This window comes from Nothobranchius furzeri, chromosome 5, assembly GCF_043380555.1.
Source record: "Nothobranchius furzeri strain GRZ-AD chromosome 5, NfurGRZ-RIMD1, whole genome shotgun sequence".
NCBI lineage: Eukaryota > Metazoa > Chordata > Actinopteri > Cyprinodontiformes > Nothobranchiidae > Nothobranchius > Nothobranchius furzeri.
In genome coordinates, this window is record NC_091745.1 from 36,818,128 (window position 1) to 36,833,127 (window position 15,000).

At 48.0% G+C, this 15,000-nt stretch overlaps 1 protein-coding gene across 19 annotated transcripts in view; it reads right to left on the bottom strand.

The window, feature by feature from the left end:
• The window catches only part of LOC107378670 (uncharacterized), a 41,245-nt gene that overhangs the window by 12,916 nt on the left and 13,329 nt on the right, over window positions 1–15,000 (bottom strand). For 11 of the 19 annotated variants that reach the window (XM_054740337.2, XM_054740338.2, XM_070551748.1 and 8 more), the window contains exons 2-26: window positions 11,972–13,353; window positions 9,830–10,105; window positions 9,647–9,751; window positions 9,453–9,571; window positions 9,159–9,377; window positions 8,930–9,017; window positions 8,474–8,626; window positions 8,095–8,192; window positions 7,638–7,810; window positions 7,442–7,558; window positions 6,804–7,022; window positions 6,589–6,711; window positions 5,847–6,491; window positions 5,416–5,631; window positions 4,917–5,282; window positions 4,631–4,837; window positions 4,353–4,541; window positions 4,039–4,266; window positions 3,812–3,967; window positions 3,518–3,715; window positions 3,222–3,413; window positions 2,603–2,808; window positions 2,403–2,474; window positions 2,240–2,290; window positions 1,668–1,730 (exon numbers count right to left, since the gene is read on the bottom strand). In XM_054740337.2, the coding sequence (XP_054596312.2) occupies window positions 1,668–1,730; window positions 2,240–2,290; window positions 2,403–2,474; window positions 2,603–2,808; window positions 3,222–3,413; window positions 3,518–3,715; window positions 3,812–3,967; window positions 4,039–4,266; window positions 4,353–4,541; window positions 4,631–4,837; window positions 4,917–5,282; window positions 5,416–5,631; window positions 5,847–6,491; window positions 6,589–6,711; window positions 6,804–7,022; window positions 7,442–7,558; window positions 7,638–7,810; window positions 8,095–8,192; window positions 8,474–8,626; window positions 8,930–9,017; window positions 9,159–9,377; window positions 9,453–9,571; window positions 9,647–9,751; window positions 9,830–10,105; window positions 11,972–13,345 (5,853 nt within the window). In that variant the 5' untranslated portion in view covers window positions 13,346–13,353. Of the gene's footprint in view, window positions 1–1,667; window positions 1,731–2,111; window positions 2,171–2,239; window positions 2,291–2,402; window positions 2,475–2,602; window positions 2,809–3,221; window positions 3,414–3,517; window positions 3,716–3,811; window positions 3,968–4,038; window positions 4,267–4,352; window positions 4,542–4,630; window positions 4,838–4,916; window positions 5,283–5,415; window positions 5,632–5,846; window positions 6,492–6,588; window positions 6,712–6,803; window positions 7,023–7,441; window positions 7,559–7,637; window positions 7,811–8,094; window positions 8,193–8,473; window positions 8,627–8,929; window positions 9,018–9,158; window positions 9,378–9,452; window positions 9,572–9,646; window positions 9,752–9,829; window positions 10,106–11,971; window positions 13,354–15,000 lie in introns of those variants that run through there. The other 8 variants (XM_015948997.3, XM_070551739.1, XM_070551750.1 and 5 more) reach the window with 8 other exon arrangements.

Below are 15,000 nucleotides of genomic sequence, written 5' to 3' on the forward strand. Positions count from 1 at the left end.
AACAGAAGAAGAAGAAGCAGAAGCAGAAACAGAAGCAGAAGAAGAAGAAGAAGAATCAGAAACAGAAGCAGAAGAAGAAGCAGAAGAAGAAACAGAAGCAGAAGAAGAAGCAGAAGTAGAAGAAGAAGCAGAAGAGGCAGAAGAAGAAGAAGCAGAAAAAGAAGAAGAAGCAGAAGAAGAAGCAGAAGCAGAAGAGGCAGAAGAAGAAGAAGCAGAAACAGAAACAGAAGCAGAAGCAGAAGAAGAAGAAGAAGAAGAAGAAGAAGCAGAAGAGGCAGAAGAAGAAGAAGCAGAAAAAGAAGAAGAAACAGAAGAGGCAGAAGAAGAAGAAGCAGAAACAGAAACAGAAGCAGCAGAAGAAGAAGAAGAAGCAGAAAAAGAAGAAGAAGAAGCAGAAACAGAAACAGAAGCAGCAGAAGAAGAAGAAGAGGCAGAAGCAGAAGAAGAAGATGAAGCAGAAAAAGAAGAAGAAGCAGAAACAGAAGAAGCAGAAGTAGAAGAAGAAGCAGAAGCAGAAACAGAAGTAGAAGAAGAAGAAGCAGAAGAAGAAACAGAAGCAGAAGTAGAAGAAGAAGCAGAAGAGGCAGAAGAAGAAGAAGAAGCAGAAGCAGAAGAAGCAGAAGCAGAAGAGGCAGAAGAAGAAGAAGCAGAAAAAGAAGAAGCAGAAGCAGAAGAGGCAGAAGAAGAAGCAGAAAAAGAAGAAGAAGCAGAAACAGAAACAGAAGCAGCAGCAGAAGAAGAAGAAGCAGAAGAAGCAGAAGAAGAAGAAGAAGCAGAAGAGGAAGAAGAAGATGAAGCAGAAAAAGAAGAAGAAGCAGAAAAAAAGAAGAAGCAGAAGCAGAAGAAGAAGAAAAAGCAGAAGAAGAAGAAGCATAAGAGGAAGAAGCAGAAGAAGAAGAAGAAGAAGTAGAAGAAGAAGCAGAAGAAGAAGAAGAAGAAGAAGAAGAAGCAGCAGAAGAAGAAGAAGCAGAAGAAGAAAAAGCAGAAGAAGAAGAAGCAGAAGAAGAAGTAGAAGAAGAAGCAGAAGCAGCAGAAGAAGAAGCAGAAGAAGAAGAAGAAGAAGCAGAAGAAGAAGCAGAAGAAGCAGAAGCAGCAGAAGAAGAAGCAGAAGAAGAAGAAGAAGAAAAAGCAGAAGAAGAAGTAGAAGAAGAAGCAGAAGAAGAAGAAGAAGAAGCAGAATAAGCAGAAGAAGAAGAAGCAGAAGAAGAAGAAGAAGTAGAAGAAGAAGAAGCAGAAGAAGAAGGACAAGGTGAAAGTTGTTTAGCTAAACAAACTGCAGTTTGTTTAGTGTCTAAAAGCAAATTAACACCAACAGTTTCTCTAAACACACACACACACACACACACTGCAGAACTGGTGCTAAAGTGCATTTATGAAAACTGAAAACAAAAGCAGGAGAACACCGATGACCTGGAATAAATCCTAATCATTACTATTTCATTTATGAAGGTGCATCTTATTCTGCTGCAGAGCCAGATAGTGATGTTTGTTTTTGTTAAAGTTCAGCAGCACTCTCCTGAATCAGCTCTCCACAAGTGTAGCCAGGTATCACCAGTGCAAAATAAACAAAAGGATTAATTCAATCATGCCGCATGCAAGCGTGAGATTAAACAGCAGCCGCGCACCAAAGAGCAAGAGACTGCAGCTCGACACTACCAGATACAAACCTCCAGCATTAACAGGCTATGTCTGATATAAATCGAGTCACCCTCAATTTTCTTTGCTCTTTTCTGTGAAGAATGAAAAAAACAACAAAAAGAATAAAAGTGTGGGTTTGTTTCCCCTTTACGCCGCCACACCTTAAACACGCATGCTATGAACTTGACAAACACGTTAGGACAACAGAGAAGAAGAGCGGTGAGGAATTCGTGCAAAAGGAGTTGGTGCAGTGTGACTGTGGGAGGGGCCAAACTGGACTAGACTAGCAAAGCAAAGAGCGAACGGCTTCGAATTGGAAGGTTTCTATTAGAGGAAAACACAAATCACCCGTTAGTCTAAGATCATGCATGCGTGCACTTCGTAGTCTACTGAGGTAAGCACGCTGAACTTTGTGACGTTGTGCTTACGTCATCCATCAACTATGATTACATCAACTACACTTGCACACGTACATTAAAGACGACTCGTCAGTATGGGAGCACAGCCTGAGAGGAGGGTGAAATCAGTCTTTCTGAATGAGAATCGGAGTTATTATCAGAACAGACGAGGAAAACGGCTTCAGCGGCACCAAGAGTCTGACCTTTCGCATTCGTACCCCCTCCATGCTCGTCTTCTCAGACTCAGACTCATGCTAGCACGGGAGGAGAGAGGAGCACGAGTTAGCATCTGCTGCAGGCTGGCGTTGTCACCGTAAACGTGTCCTCTAAAGGGACGTCATGCAGGAGTCCCAGGTCTGTCCCTACCTGAATGTCCCCATTGATGGTGGAGATGAGCGAGGACTGAACTTCTCTCTGCTCCCCCCACACTGCTGCTGGCTACAGCAGCAAGAGAGACACACGTTCACACTCAGAGACAAACCTCTGCTTTCTGAGGCTCTGATGCTACAGAGGGCTCCGCTTTACAAGGGTATGCCCAGCGGGATGCTTTATGATGATTAAACTACCTTGACTCCTGACTCGACTTCGGTTTTAGATGGCTCTACAGCCTCCACGGTGACCTCCAGCTTCCTGTCCTCCTGGCGGCTGGTCTTAATGGGAGTGGAGGTCTGAGGCTGGTCCAGGAGAGCCATGGGGATCCCCGCTTCAGCCAGAGCAGCCTGGGAGAAGACTGGAGCGCTGACCGGACGCATGCCTCTCTGTGTGCTCACAGCTAGACAAAATCCAAAGGAAATGGGAATTAATCACAGCGTATGGTTTCTGCACAGGCTGTTCTCAAGGTCAGAGGTTAATACTGACAACAGAGCGTTTAAACACAACAATCAGCTGGAAAATACTTACCGTCCTCAGCCTTACCGTGATCCCATCCTGCAGGGGTACACTGTACCTTCAGCTGTTTCAAATGTGGGAATGTGAGGCAGGCAAGGAGCATCCTCAAAGCGACAAGTTTTAGTGCTCGTTACGATCCGCGGCAGCATAAGTTTGTTAGATCACACTTCACGCCAAATGATGTCAAACCAATAGATGGCAGGGATTAAGGAAGCGTTAGATGTCCTTGGACAGACGAGGTCTCCAGCTGCACGTGTTAGTTTTATGGAAAAAAACCCAAAGAGGGGAAACAAATACCTGATTCTCTGACATCAACATCGAGCAGAACAAACCAATCATCAGTGACGTGTGAGTGTGTGAGAGGAAGCCTTTCCTCCAGGATCCGCTTCGCAAACTGTGGTTTCCTTTCAGAAACATCGATCCTTGCTGGCGTTGCAGCAGCTTGAACTCTGACCTCTGCTGGGATCTGAACGTGGTCGCGGGCAGCGACTGACAGGAACGCACAACCAGAATACAGAGGAATTTCCACTTAAGATGAGATTCAAACAACAGAAAAGTTTGAATGAGCAGCTGGTCACCCTTTTTTGATGTACCTGATTTCTTATGAGGCCAGTCCAGAAGCACAAACCAGTCCTCCTCCACCTCTCTCAGTGGTGGAGGAGGTGGCCGCACCACTTCCTTCTGCCGCCACCGCTCTTCCACTATAGTTATCCTCTTCTGTGTTTTCTTCTCTGTGACCTCAAGCCGCTGCTCCGTTTTCACTCCGGGACCAAAGCGCTCTCCCACAGCCACTGGCAGAACACACACAAGGTAAAACTAGGACCAAGGCTGTCCCGGAGAGCGTCCTAAAGATCGGTCAGGATTGTGGTTCTGACTCAGCGTGGTACCTGAGACTTTAGCCGCCACGTCCAGCAGCATAAACCAATCATCATCCACTTTTCTCCACTGTTGCAGACCAACCGACGTCGCCGGTGGCCTCGTGTCTTCCATGATAATTTGGGGTCTGGGTTCTGTTACGTGGACGGCACTCTGAACCCCGGCAGCTGACACGGAGACATAATGATCAATAAACCCAAGCAAAACCACGGCACGCACACAAAAGCCTTCCAGCTACCTGGCAGCGGCGTGATCGTGGGCTTTATTGGTGTGAAATCCAGCAGAACGAACCAATCGTCCTCTCCTTCTGAGCTCAACAGCGAGGCTATTTGGTTCATTCTAATTTCAGTAAAACGAATCCCATCTTGCTTGCCTCTCGTGTCAATTATCACCTCCTCGCGCCGTCTGGTCTCGGTGGTATTCACCTCCAGCTCGGATGCCACCTTCACATCCTGAATAATCCCAACTGGAGCACAAATGAAGCGTGGATGAAGCTAAGAAACAATCCACCAGAAACAGCAAACGGGCTGCAGACGTGAAGCGGTTCTATACCTGCTGGTGACACGATCGGCTTTTCATGAACCGCCTCAAACTGAGCAGACCAGCCATCGTGTCTCTGTGGCAGTGGCTGCAACGGCGGAGGTCTAGTCTGGTCAAAGTCAGCCTGATTCGCCTTCTCGTGGGCTACTCCTGCTACAGCTGCAACACCTGCATGAGCTTTAGCCGATCGTGTCACAAAAACTGAAAAAACAAGAAGTGTGACCTGAGCTTTGACCACCGTAGAGCACATGATAAAGTTCTTTACTGTGATATTATGCAGGTGAAGGTACCTGGAGGAGACACACACGTGCCCACTCTAGAGGCTGCATCCAGCAGCAGAAACCAGTCATCTCCTCCCTCTCCTACTGGTGGAAGGAGTCTCAGCTGTGGAAGCTGCTCCTCCTCTATCTGCATCACTACCTCTACCGCCTCTCTGCTCCGAGCCTCAGTCACAGCCTTTATACTTCCCTTGGGAGAAACATACTCAGCCACGGAAACTACGAACAGAAAAGGTCCCGTCAGACGAAATCGGGACAGACGGAGGCTTTCAAAGGAGAGAGGTTAAATCGTGAATACCTCTGGGTTCTCTAGCAGGAAACTCCAGCAACACAAACCAGTCATCTTTATCCTCCACTGGGATTAGTTTTAATTCCACCCCCACCAGAACTTCGGCCCTGTCCTCCTCCTGCACCGCAGCTTTCACTTCCACCACGGAAACCTCCTCCCTCTGATGGCGAGGAAAGCCCAAAGACGACGGTTGTCTCTGACTTTGCGGCTCCTTGCCTGTACCTGGAGGCATGACTATCGCTTCTCGAGGACGGACGTCCAGCAACATAAACCAGTCGTCATTGATCTGTGTCGCCAGCTGATGGTGGATTTCCTCCAGACGTTTCTGCGCTTCTCGATTAATTTGCCTCTCTTCGACTTCAACACTTCTTTCTTCTTGTGTGATCAGAGGAAGTCGAGAGGAAAGTCACGTCATAAACATGCTGCAAACTCTTTTTAGAAGCAAGCCAGAACAAAGTAAAGCAGAAGCTGGTTTGTAGAAGCAGCAGCTGGGGGAGTTCAGTGGTACCTGGTGGTACGTAAGCCACTTTTCTGAGAGGAACCTCCAGCAAGACGAACCAGTTGTCGATGGTTCCAGTGACGGCTGGCTGTTGTAGGATGCCAGACCCCCCGCTCAGGTCTGACCCTCCGCTTCGCCTTTCCTCCACTATAATCTGTGTTCTCCCTTCAAGCGTTGCGCTGAGGCGCTCACTCTCACCCACCTGAGCTCGTTCCACGGCATCGACTGGAGTCAAAACACAAATTATCTAAACAAGAGCAGATGTGATGAAATTGCTCTAGACAGCTAAATGAGCTGATAACTGTGATACTATACGAGTAAGGTGACTAGCAGCTGGCTGATGACTAGAACACACCTAGCTGGTTATGGTGTTAGTCTGCCTTCACACCTGATGCTGTTAGATATCAGAAGGAAGCGTGAAACACATCGGCACACGTTACCTGCTGGTTGGAAGGCAGCAACATAAGGAAGGCGGTTGAAAAGCTCAAACCAATCATCCTGATCCTCCTCCCGAGCTCCCGCCTGCCTCCACCTCTCTATCAGGGTCACCCTCTCATCCGCCACACGCACCACCTTCTGATAAACCGCCACGGAGGAGGGACCAGCGGCATCCGCAGAGCCAGACCTCTCCTGGACTTCTTCCTGCCACTCCTGCTCCATCTGCCGTAGTCTCTCCCTCAAACTGTTACCTAACGGATGTTCTTCTGTCACCTCTTCCTCTTCAGGAGACAATCCCTTAAGAAACACTTTCTTTATTTCTTCCTCCAGCTCATCCTCCCCAGCCTCCACCCTCCTCACCACTACTGTGGGTTGCCGCTCCAGCTCCTCTTCTGCTCTCAGCTTTTCCACCTCCTCCTCCCCCAGCTCCCCCTCTACCATCTTCTGCAGCCTCTCTGCCATCTCGCCAACTTCCTGCAGCCTTTCCTCTAAATCTCTCACTTCCCTCAGCTTCCCCTCCAAAGCCTCCACCTCCTGCCGTGTGACTATCACAGTTACGGTTTCCTGCAGCCGCTCAATCACTTCCTGTGTGGCCACAGATGCCCCCCTCTTCTTCACGTCGAGCTGGAACTGCGCTGTGGGAGAGACTGGAGGGGAGGGATCACAAACGACACTCAGAGGACGTGGGACTTACTTGGGTGAAGGCGTGTGAAAAATAAAAGTTTTACCACAAATGAAACTCACACTTTTCAACACTTTCAGTCAGGCTGACGATTCGGTCGAAGTACACAGACCAATCGTCTCGGAGCGTCTGTGCAGGCTGCAGCTGCCAATCCAAAGAGGACGGTTGTACCACGCCGGGGTCGGCTGGCATCAGAGAAATGATTTCAACACCTTTGTACCGGTTTAGTTCAACATTCCAGCTCGGAGCAGATGGGCATCTGTGGCGATACTAGTACCTGGTTGGTCAGTAAAATCAAAAGATGGGACTTTGGGAAGAGAACGTTGTAGATACAGAAGGTCAGACCACTCCTCGCCTCTTCTCGTCTGCAGCTGTTGGTCGACCACCACCGCCTGACCCGGCTGGGTCTCGGTGCCCTGCTGGGTTACTGCGGCTGTGCGCACAGACCGTCCCTGTTCCCAGGACTGAGTAAAAGCCTGCTCTGACTCCCCTCTGGCTGTGGAGAGATGGCAGGGTGACTCAAGTTATGTAACAACCACAGCAAAAGCTTCACGGTGCTTGAAGCGGGTTTTGAACTTCAGTGGGTGGAAGCATTCCACTCCTGGACTCTTATAAGTCCAGCGAGGCAGACGAAGTTAGTGCAAGAGCAAACGTGAGGTTATGTTTATTGATATAACCCGTTTCAGAGGCGGCCGCTGCTGCAGCAGTGATGAGCAACAAAGTCAATAAAAACGTTGGAGTCGAAAGCGGAGCGGCAGCAACCTCAAGACTGGAGATGAAAGATGAAAGCATGTTGTTCTTCTCACCAGGGCCGATGAATAAAAAAGCAATGAAGCTGACGGCAATTAGTGAGCAATGATGGGTTAGAAATATGCCGAAAGGCATGGAGCAAGGCCGACACACACTTCCTGGTACCTGTGGGTTCAGGAGAAAGCAGAGGTTTGTCGCGTGCGGTTATTATTGACCAATCATCGGTGTCAGACCGTGTTGATGCTGAGAGCTGCTGCAGGAACTGCAGCGTCTCTTCTCCAGCTGCAAGAGCGAAACAAGTCATCAAACTGACGCTTTGCTCTAGGAAGGGCGGGCTTCCTGACACACACTTTGAACCCACCTCCGTCCAAGTTGCGCGATAGCCTTTTGCTAGCAGAGCGTGTGAAGCGAGGTGCAGGGCGGTCGATCATGGAGCTTGCGTGTCGGGTCTGGGCCTGGGTTCGACCGCTGTAGCGGAACTTGGAGCCCAGAACGAGGAAGCGGCGAGATGTTGGGGGCTCCACTGACTGGACCCTGAGTGAAAAACACAATAACTTTATTTTCAGCAACTTATTAACAGCTCTAATAAACCTGCAAGCGGCCAATTTCCTTGAAGTGTTGTTCTGATGGAATCTGACGGCCAGAAACAAAACAATTTAAGGTTCAATGTCCAGGTTTGCATCACGACCGTGTCTCTTCTTCTGCTTAGCTCCGCTAGAGCTTAAGCTGCAGGAAGCAAACAGCCAATTATCTGGAGGTCAGAGAAAACCTTTAAGCGGCCCCTTGTTGCCGAGCAGAACGCCGTCATCCGGGCTTACCTGAAGAAGGTATGATGCTCCACACAAACTTTCCACAGCTTCTTTGAGGCTTTGTAGCTGGGCAGCTTGAAGCCGATGGTGCTCTCGTACTGCTCCTGCTACAGATGGTTGACCCATTAAAACATATTTAGTTCAACAAATCTTTGTACCAACATGTTTTACTGGAAATAAACTTGATTTATTTTCTAATGGTGTGTGTGTGTCTAACACAACGCTTTCACAATAAAGCTTTTCAAATATTTGGGTCAATTGCAACATAAAAGGTCTAAATTCGATGCTGAGTAATAGTAAAGCAGCCCTAAATGAACCTCTCTTTGCTAATATTAAGCTGTATTTTAATAATTAATGAGATCTGAAGTCAGGAACATGGTGGCTTTACCTCCGACGGCCTGATTTTGATGAAGAAGCTGCTCCGTTTGTAGGAGATTTTCAACACTTTGGGCCAAGGGAAGCGGTTGATCCGGAGCTTGTCCTTGTAGACCATCAGGCCACTTGAGCAGACGCCCAGAGTGATGTCCACGCCGTCGAGGTCCTGCAGGTACAAACACACCAGCAACGTTACTGTCTCGCCTCCAGGGGGCAGACTTGTTTGCATGAGCCCACCGTGTAGTTTCAGGTCACAGGTCTACAACATTATTAATCCCTTGTTTTTTACTGACAAAGGGATGGCATCAATTTTGTAATTAAATCTGGACGTTGCTGATGCAGGACGCGGAGGCTGCTGCCAAATGCAACAAAGCATTTAAAAACAAACCACCGGGCGCGGCGCGGCTGTTGGGATTTCCAGTAAAAGAATCAAATAAAAGCGCTAAAGCCAACTCAGGGGAGTATTTACCCTGGCTTGGTGCAGGTCGACTCCATACATTGCAAGTTTCTTGGCATTCTCCAGAAACAACAGGTCGGCTTGGGCTGGACTCATCGACCTGACGACAGACAAATCATTTTAGAAGTGTTCATCATAACCTGCTTATAAGAGACATGTTTTCAGTTACATTGGGCTAAATTATGTTTATAACTAATGACAAATGAGAGCCAACTTCAATCTGCCCACGCCCTGTGATAACCTGTAGGTACGGTGCAGCTCCATCACTTTATCCTCCAGCTCTTTGCTCTGTCCGGGGGCCAGGCTCAGATCTTTAACGTAGTCCGTTCCGTGGATCTCTGGGTCATATTCTCCCAGCTCCGACTGGACCGTGTAGGAGCCCAGCAGGGACAACGTGACAAAGGAACAAGGAAGAATGCCTTGCATAATGTCCTTTCTGAGCTGGAGACACAAAAAGTACCTGAAAAAGGCAGAAAAGAAAACACGTTCATGTAGGAAAACCAACGAGCACGGCTCCAGCAGGAGAGGTGTGAACCTGGTGAGGTCTTCGGTAAGCTGTGCTGGATCAGGAGGGTAGAACTTCACGCTGAACGTGAACTCATAAACAGCACCAGGGACTTGTTTTCGAATCTCTTTGGTGAGATCCAACCACGTCTGAGGAAACAAAACCCACAGCTCAGCATCTCTTACCTTTTCGGTTTGCCAGCATCTAAAAGGTCATCATCCTACCTTGCTGGTTGGGCTTTCCCAGTGGGCGAGGCCGAAGTAATCCTTCTCCATGAGGTTGACATGGTCACACACTTTTGTGAAGAGCTCTTGGCCTTTAGCATGTTTCTAAAGGAGAAACGAAGAGATTGCTCAGTCTAGATTCTGCAGGTCTGGAGCTGCACAAACACTCGTTTACACTCTTACATCGAGTTCACACTCAAACTGGGCGTCGTCCAGCAAAGACACTTTGCACTGCATGGTTCGGAGATGTTTGGCGCCTTTGGGTTCCTCCACCTTCTTCTCTGGTTCCTTCTTCTTCACAGGCTTCTCTTTCTTCGTCTCTTGCTTTGCTTTTTCCTCTCCTACGACCGCCTCCTCTTGTTCTGCTGGTTTCTCCTCCGTTTTCTTGGTGTCCTCCTTTTTCTCTTCTTCAGGCTCTTCCTTTATTTCTGATTTTTCTTTTGGCTCCTCTGGAGCTGGCTGAGTGAATCAAAGCAGAACATTTGAAAAATGTGTGGGATACTGAAAGTACCAGGGGCAACAATCGGATGACACAATGCTACACACGATGGACGATAGGTTGTCGTTTTTACGGCTGAACCCTCGCAGTAGTTTGTACACAGACTAACTGCTGAGATGTTTGCATGTAAATGCTCAATAACACACATCAGTTCAGTTTCATCACATAAAAATATTGCTAAACTTCAGCACATCGATATATTTTCTTACATCCCTGCAAAATACTTAAACGTGAAGCATTTAGCGAACAGCGAGAGATCCGCTTGTTCTTAGTTATTTCACTCTTGGATCACAATACGCCTCCCATCAAGGCGCTGAGCCTGGCAGAACAGGGCGCAGCGACCTGAACCGAGACCAGCAACAGGTCAGTCTGCCCCGACGCTCCTGCTTCCATCCGACTCCTCGTTTGTCTCGTAAGATAAAGAAATGTCCGTGTAATGATTTCCTTAATTTAAGGAAACTAAAGTGTTTTTTTTTAAACCGTCGCCTCCACAATGTGCTGACAAGCACGCCGTCGCTAGCGGCGCTGTGAATTTGATGCCAGACGGTCCGATGCACAACAAGTTCTGAATCTGACGGACGTTTCAGCAGTCATCCCGCTCTCTCGTCACTTCCTGTTCATAAATGTAACGAGTTTAGTGGTGCATCAGAATTATGGTAAAATGAGTAGACGGAAAAGGCGTTATTTATAGAGCGGGGGCAAATGTTTGTGCAGGGGGGGGGGTCCATTGTTTTCCGGTTAACTGGCTATTAACCGTTGAGGGGCATCAACAAACGGATAAAGAAATATTAATAAAAGCGCTTCTATGCGGTTTACTTTGCTACGCAAAAAATTACTTTCTCACTACTGTTCCATGAGTTTGGGGTCGGAGTCAGAAGCTTCTGGATGATGGGTGTTGTGGTTCAGTCCAATCCAAATGTATTTATACAACACCTTTATCAACAGTGTCCCAGCTGACCAAGGTGCTGGACATCAAACAAAAGGAGACAAAAGTAGACGAGTCAAGAGGTCATATTAACCGTGTCGAACCACATCATTTAAAACAAAACCAAACCGACTACATAACACTGAAAACTACATCACAGGGCAAAACTGTTCTAATTTAAAGGAAGTGAAGCACCACGTTCGACTCACTTCACACATTGACTTCACTGAGAAATCGAGTTGCTGGAAATTGAAAAAGTAGCTCGAGATGTTTTTTGGAGCAGACTTTGGTTTTAATTTACCGTTAGCATTGTTAGTGCAACATTAACGTCTAGGCTACTTTACTTTACAAAAAGGTGCCGTGGCTTCTTCTGGGTCGCTCCTGTTTACTGACGTTGGTTCTTTAAACACCTCTGGAGCTTCAAACTGCCAGTGCCAGCACAGCAGCCTTAGCTGGGCGTCGCAGACTGTAAACAGTAACTATGTCCCACTTTTGTTTTTGTATCGGGGAAAACGGACAAGAATAATTAATGCCCTTACTTTGTAATTTTAACTTGTTGGTTCTATCGGTTTTATTCTTTGACGTGCGGCACCCTGGTGGCATGGCCGTGCCCGTTAGGTGCTTTATGAATAAAAGCAGACTTGAATAATCCTAAAGCATCTTATTAAATGTGAAATTTCGGGTTGATTTGGCCAGAAGGCTGCCTGGTCTGTCCTTTTCCTTCATGTCTAAATGAAGTTTCTCCCCCTCTAAAGGATCTCGCCCTGCAGACAACAGGACGTTTCTGTTTACTGTTGTTACGTTTGTGTTTCCCGGGTTTATTTTAGGGGAACCATGTTGGCTTTGCTTCACTAACTTGGCATGAAGTGTGAATGTTTGCTGTGAACTCCGTGCAGCTCACCTGGGTCTCTCCGCTACTGACGGAGTGCTGATCTGCAGCCTGTTCAGCGTCCAGCTCAGTTTTCAGTTCTGGTTCTGGATCAGCGATCGGCGCCTTCAGCAGCTCCTCCTTTTTCACCTCCTTCTTTCCTTTGCTCTTCCCTTTGTCTTTTTTCTTCTTCTTTTCCTCTTCCTTCTGTTGCTTTCCTTCTTCTCTATCCTCCTCCTCCTTAACCTCTTCTTTTACCGTCTCCACCTCCTTCTTAGATTCCTTTTCTGTCTTTTTTACCTCTTCTTCCTTTGCTTTCTCCTCCTCCCCCTTTTTGGACTTTTCCTCCTTTGTTTTGTCCTCCTCCGTCTTTTTGGACTTGTCTTCTTTTATTTTTTCCTCTTTTTTAGGTTTTTCCACCTTTGCTTTCTCCTCCTCCTTCTTACCCTTTTCTTTAGTCTTTTCCTCCTTTTTAGGTTTTTCCTCCTTCGCCTGCTCCTCCTCTTTCTTTTTTGTCTTCTCCTCTTTCTTTTTTGCTTTCTCTTCTTCTCTCTTTTTTATTCTTTCCTCTTCCTCTGCTTTCCTTTTTGCTTTCTCCTCTTCCTTTTTCTTTACCTTTTCCTCCTTCTCTTTTTTCTTGGCCTCCTTCTTGTCAACCTTTCCTTCTCCTTTCTTTCCAGCCTGGGCAGCTCTTTCTTTAACTTCAGCACTTTCTTTCTTGTCTTCTTTTGATTCTGGTTTGTCCTCCTCCTTTTCTACACTTTGCTTTCTCTTCTCTTCCTGTTTTTCTTCCTCTTTCTTTTCCGATTTTTCTTCTTTTTTTGTCTGGTCCTTTACTTTTCCTTCATTCTTTTCCTCAACTTTCTTTTTTGCTTCTTTCTTTTTCTTTTTACTTCCTTTCTTCTCAACCTTTTCTTCCACCTTCTTTTTCTCCTCCTTTTCTTCTATTTTTTCTTCTTCCTTCTTCTTAACTTCTTTGGTTTCTGATTTTTCCTCCTCAGCTTTTGTCTCCTTATCTTCACTCGTCACTTCTTCCACCTTTTCTTCGACTGGTTTGTCGACTTTCTCCTCTTTTTCTTCTCTGGCCTTCTCGGCCTCAAACCCCTCGCCCTCAGAACACTGCGAGCGGCGTTTCAGGAATGAGGAGAAGAGGCGCGACAGGCCTTTCCCGGCAGAAGTTCTGGTTCGAGGCTTCAGCTGCTCCTCCTCAGGGGAGGAAACTGCATCTGCCGGCCCAGGCTCGGCGGCCTCCTCCTGGGACTTCTTGCTGGAAAGCTGCCCTTCCTGCTCGGATGCTGCTGCCCCCTGCTTGTTCCCCGATTCAGATTCGGACTCAGGCGAAGCCCCTCTGGTCTTCTGCTTGCCTTCGGTGTCTGCCTCACTCACGGCGCTTGCCTCTGTTGTCATGGTAGCCACTGGGGAAGGAAAACATAGGGGAGTCAGAGATGGGGAAAGGTCACAGAGCCTGACAGAAGTCGGCCTGGTGACTTAAAACAAAACAAGACAGGCAGCCAACAGAGTCCATGTGGGAAACTTCACACTTTACTTACTGTGAATGATTTCTGATGGTGATACAATCAATTATGATGGGAGTTTGCCCAACCAATCCACATGTGTTTTGTGGATTTGGAGAAGGTTTATGACCGTGTCCCCAGGGGCACCCTGTGGGGGACGCTCCAGGAGTATGGGGTGGGTGGCTTTCTGTTAAGGGCCATCCAGTCCCTTTACCAGAGGAGCGTGAGTTTGGTCCGCATAGCCGGTAGTAAGTCGGACCTGTTCCCGGTGAGGGTTGGACTCCGCCAGGGCTGCCCTTTGTCACCGGTTCTGTTCATAACCTTTATGGACAGAATTTCTAGACGCAGCCGTGGTGTGGAGTGTGTCGAGTTTGTTGGCAGGAGAATCTCGTCTCTGCTTTTTGCGGATGATGTGGTCCTCCTAGCTTCATCCAGCTCTGACCTTCAGCTCTTGCTGGGTAGGTTCGCGGCCGAGTGTGAAGCGGCCGGGATGAGGATCCTCACCTCCAAATCTGAGACCATGGTTCTCGACCGGAAAAGGGTGGCTTGCCAACTCCAGGTCCAGGGAGAGGTCCTACCTCAAGTGGAGGAGTTTAAGTATCTCGGGGTCTTGTTCACGAGTGAGGGTAGGAGGGATCGGGAGATCGACAGGCGGATTGGTTCAGCGTCTGCAGTGATGCGGACGCTGAGCCGATCTGTCGTGGGGAAGAGGGAGCTGAGCCAGAAAGCCAGGCTCTCGATTTACCGGTCGATCTACGTCCCAATCCTCACCTATGGTCATGAGCTTTGGGTAATGACCGAAAGAACAAGATCGTGGATACAAGCGGCTGAAATGAGTTTCCTCCGTAGGGTGGCCGGGCTCAGCCTTAGAGATAGGGTGAGGAGCTCGGACATTTGGGAGGGACTCGGAGTAGAACCGCTGCTCCTCCGGATCAAAAGGAGTCAGTTGAGGTGGTTTGGGCATCTGGTCAGGAAGCCTCCTGGACGCCTCCCCGGGGAGGTGTTTCGGGCATGCCGTGCCAGCAGGAGGCCCCCGGGTCGACCAAGGACACGTTGGAGAGGTTACATCTCCAATCTGCTCCGGGAACGCCTTGGGGTCCTGCCGGAGGAGCTGGTGGAGGTGGCCGGGGAGAGGACGGTCTGGAGCTCCCTAGTTGGGATGCTGCCCCCGCGACCCGGACCCGGATAAGCGGAGGAAGACGACGATGATGATCAGTTAGAGATGACTGTGGGGTTTTAATCCCATTACAAAGTCTGGTTTCTGTACATTTCTGACATGATGCTTCAAATCTAAGATCCATAAATGAATTCAAACGTTCTCACACTGGCTGAATCGTTTCTACAGATCAGCTGATCTGGAACTAAAAAAATCGTATTTTCTTCCTTTGTGAACATTTAATAACCGAGCAGCAGGCTCCATGAACTCACCACCATTCATTTTAAACTTTCAATAATAAATTACCCTCATTTTACTCGGATGTTTCGCTTGATCACACACTAACGCATCACCACTAACGCATCACACACTAACGCATCACCACTAACGCA